The 4,665-nt window shown below is 33.3% G+C and overlaps 1 protein-coding gene across 1 annotated transcript in view; it reads right to left on the bottom strand.

Annotated features, from left to right (window-relative positions):
• The window catches only part of LOC106466009 (cleavage and polyadenylation specificity factor subunit 1-like), a gene marked incomplete at its 5' end in the record, with an annotated part of 64,640 nt that overhangs the window by 2,631 nt on the left and 57,344 nt on the right, over positions 1-4,665 (bottom strand). The window contains 3 exons of the mRNA XM_022393968.1: positions 745-954; positions 1,381-1,447; positions 4,098-4,274. Coding sequence (XP_022249676.1) covers positions 745-954; positions 1,381-1,447; positions 4,098-4,274 — 454 coding nt within the window. The remainder of the gene's footprint in view (positions 1-744; positions 955-1,380; positions 1,448-4,097; positions 4,275-4,665) is intronic.

Here is a 4,665-nt window from a genome sequence, read left to right as displayed (position 1 = left end):
ATCTCCAACCATTATTAGTCTCAATGTGGGTTCCTCGTCATCAAATATTGAACATCTATAACAGAAAGTAGGTAATTCTATATCAGACAAGCTATGAAACATATTGAATATCTATAACAGAAAGTAGGTAATTCTATACCAGACAAGCTATGAAACATCCTGAATATCTATGACAAGAAGTAGGTAATTCTATACCAGACAAGCTATGAAACATATTGAACATCTATAAAAGAAAGTAGGTAATTCTATATCAGATAAACCATAAAACATATTAACTTTTATAACAGATAGTAGGTAATTTTTCTATTAGACAAGCTATGAAACATACTGAATATATATATAAATCACCATGAAAATTTCAAGTGGAATTTTTACAGAAGATACTGACATGTCAGCAACACTGCTGTTGTCTTAAGAAATATCTAAGACAAATTTCTGAATAATCTTAATTTAATCATGACAGCAAACTTTACCTTCTTAATGTTAAGGTTAAAAAGGAAATTAAAACATAACACTACAACCTACGAGAGGGCATACACATGTACACTTTCCCATTACCTAACATCAAGTTATTCTCGAGGAAATATCTTTTCTTAACCTCTAGTTTTGAAACTTTATGAAGACCTGAATATCATGTGCAAAAATTCAATACAAAACCTTTGAAAATTCACATCTATTAAAAACTATGAACACGCTATGAAATTAAGTTGATTGCTTCAATTTATATGGAGAAAACATACCTACCATACATTGTTATGTGTCGCTTCTCTATAATAGCAGCTTGCCTTCTGTCCACGTTCCACATATCTCCTATCCTACAGCGAATTCTGAACATTGTCATGACTGAGGATCCAACATGGAAATCAGCTTTTCTCAATAACCTGTGCCCTCCACAGCTTTCCCTAGCCTCTGGTTGGTACATGTAGAGAACCAAGTTCTTCTCAGAATCTGTTACTATTAAAAAACATGAACCCAGACTATGTTGAAATTTAAGACAAATGAAAATCTAAAGAAGCTTTTTCAAACAGCCATTAAATTCTGTTATAAGAATATAATGACTTTAATTATCACATGTGGAGTAATGAAGTACCATTTATAATTAACTTTCATTAAAAGTGATCTTTTTTCACTTCTCCATCCTTTGTTATCCACAATGTTTTATTTATCCTGTCCTTTCCCTAGGATTTACTGAATACTGAACAAAGGCCCTACAAATCATTGAATTCAGTGTGAAAAAACCCTTATCAAAGTATAATCAAGAGGTTAATATATGTCAAATTTGTTTAGTTCAAAACTAATTTTATAAGTATGATCACTTTTCATACTCTAAAAAACTCTATCAATATTTTAATATATCACAATAATACAGAAATATCTTACCTAGGAATCCCAGCTGTGTATTGTCAACAAAAAATTCAATTCCAAATACCTCCAATGGTTTAACATCCTTCAATACAAAGATAAAAGAAAATGTTAGAAGATCTGCACACAAGTAGAAAAATGTATTAATGTAAAGAAACGTTTCTAATCAACTATGATTAAACAGGTTTTACTATTCCCAGGCATACTGATAAAACACTTTAACTACAATGTTCATCAAATGTATGCGATAAAAATACTAATAATTGTATACCTAAGGTAATAAAGGTTACTATATGGTGAAATAAAACAGACTCAAACACATAGATAATCCAAATAATCATTGAATCTTTAACAATACACTATCTAGTGACTGTGGTGCTTCTTCAACTTTAGCAATACACTATCTAGTGACTGTGGTGCTTCTTCACTTTAACAATACACTATCTAGTGACTGGTGCTTCTTCAACTTCAACAATACACTATCTAGAGACTGTGGTGCTTCTTGAACTTTAACAATACACTATCTAGAGACTGTGATGCTTCTTCAACTTTAACAATACACTATCTAGTGACTGTGGTGCTTCTTCAACTTTAGCAATACACTATCTAGTGACTGTGGTGCTTCTTCAATTTTAGCAATACACTACCTAGTGACTGGTGCTTCTTCACTTTTACAATACACTATCTAGTGACTGGTGCTTCTTCACTTTAACAATACACTATCTAGTGACTGCGGTGTTTCTTCACTTTAACAGTACACTATCTATTGACTGTGATGCTTCTTGAACTTTAACAATACACTATCTAGTGTCTGTAGTGCTTCTTCAACTTTAACAATACACTATCCAGTGAATGTGATGCTTCTTGAACTTTAACAATACACTATCTGTGGTGCTTCTTCCACTTCAACAATACACTATCTAGTGACTGTGGTGCTTCTTCACTTTAACAATACACTATCTAGTGTCTGTAGTGCTTCTTCAACTTTAACAATACACTATCTAGTGACTTTAGTGCTTCTTCAACTTTAACAATACACTATCTAGTGACTGTGGTGCTTCTTCACTTTAACAATACACTATCCAGTGACTGTGGTGCTTCTTCAACTTTAACAATACACTATCCAGTGACTGTGGTGCTTCTTCAACTTTAACAATACACTATCTAGTGACTTTAGTGCTTCTTCAACTTTAACAATACACTATCTAGTGACTGTGGTGCTTCTTCACATTAATAATACACTATCTAGTGACTGCGGTGCTTCTTCAAGTTTAACAATACAGTATTTTGTGACTGTGGTGTTTCTTCACTTTAACAGTACACTATCTAGTGACTGTGGTGCTTCTTCACTTTAACAATAAATTAACCAGTGGCTGTAGTGCTGCTCCTAATTTTAGTACACTATTAAGTGACTGTGATGCTGCTTCAATGGCCATAGCAGTGTTGAATTGATGAAAATGTCACATGTTATACTGGTTTTTAGAATTGAATTTAACTGCTTTAGTAACAACCACATTGATATATTGCTAAATAATTGTTTTAATTTTACCCATGAAACTGCTGATGTATATAATACAGGCCTCTGTGTATGAAAAGCAGAAAGGATCAGCATATTATCAATAACATCACCAACAAAAATCCCCAATCTTAGATCAAAGATCCTGATACTCATAAAAGTAAAATAATACAAACCAAACATTGTGGTTGGAGAGCTTACTGTTTATATGAACATAGAACCGAATTATTACCGACCTATGAATTATCATGACTATGATTAGCTAACAACAATGAGACACCCACAATCGAGAATCTGACAATAATTTTTACAAGAGCTGGAATAAAAAATGTTCTGAACAAAAGAAAGTTTTCTGTGTGAAACTGCAATAGTTTTGTGTTAAATTGGTAACTTATTTAGGCAACTGACAACAAAACAATACTAACATTGTTCTTCACAATTTCATTTTAAAAGTTATGGAATCAATATTGTATCACTGGCAGATTGACCGTTGCTTCAGATTCTCGCTATATTGAAACATCATTTTCTTCTTCTGACTGATCTTCAACTTGATCAACGTAATTTCTGATCCACTGCTTTCTTCCACATTTTCATCTTCCAACTCATGGATCATGGCTCTACATAACATGCTTGTATCCTGACTTTCAACTTTAGAGCGAGATGTGTAATAGAATCAGTCTTTACTTGACAACTCAGTAAACAATGACAACTAATGTTGTTCACTGACTTACACTCCCTTTCAAACTGCTTCTGTAATGTTCTAGAAGTGGAACTCTACAGCATTCCTCCATATTTCAAGATGGGGTACAAATATATATCCAAGATGGTAAAAATAAGTAGAACCAAGAATCAAACCATTCGTAATGCAAAATGATAGAGATTTTTTCTTACTAAGGGTTATGACAATGAGGAAGGTACTGTGTGTCACTGGTTCAACCTGTGTTGAGTAATATAGATTTGTTGTTACTACGTGGAGTGCAAATACATCCCAGGTGGTATATGAAGGATTACAAAGACAAAGTTGGAAAAGTGATAATTCTAATTTATTATGGAAAGTTACAACTTATTATTTCAAATTCATAAAATTATGGTAATGAGAAAGTGCTTATTGTAAAAGTATTGGACAAAATACATCCTAAAAGTTTCAGCAACTAATTGAGACATTAACTGAGCTACTTACTCTTTCAGCAACTAGATGAGACATAACTGAGCTACTTACTCTGCTGACCAAAGACAGTGTCCTGCTTTCCTCCTGATACCGAAGCAGAGATACAGATTTGCAGAAATCACCAACCAAGATGAGGTTTTTGATGGAGATGGCAAGATGGATGTAGATTTGAGTGTCTATAAATGCAACTCCAGCCAGGTCATTGTTTTTCAGTTGCCATATATAAACCTAAAAAGAAAGTTTCTAAGAACCAATATAGAAAGTACATGAGCACAATATATAACTGTCATTTACTACAACCCATTGTTAGAGTCTGATCTACTACTTTACATAGGTTCAACAATATTACTTGAAAGTTACCATTTTCCTAAATTGAAAATGTATTTCCAATAATACTTACCTCTGCTGACACTGACAGCTATTCCTTGACCTTCAGGTTTTACATTTTGCCCATCTAAGCATTGGTCTCGCTTGCTCCAGTCTTTTATTCCCCGTTTAAAGGCCCTTGGCGATATTTATCTCATGATATTCTCCACTTACGTCAATGAGCCCTCTATTCTGGTACTGTATATAAGCACCGCACTCAGATAATATAATCACTTTTTTCAAGACTTACACC

The sequence above is a fragment of the Limulus polyphemus genome, unplaced genomic scaffold (genome assembly GCF_000517525.1).
Source record: "Limulus polyphemus unplaced genomic scaffold, Limulus_polyphemus-2.1.2 Scaffold2121, whole genome shotgun sequence".
Classification (NCBI taxonomy): Eukaryota; Metazoa; Arthropoda; class Merostomata; order Xiphosura; family Limulidae; genus Limulus; species Limulus polyphemus.
Note: the sequence above shows the minus strand (reverse complement) of the source record. Positions and strands in the feature narration are given on the sequence as shown.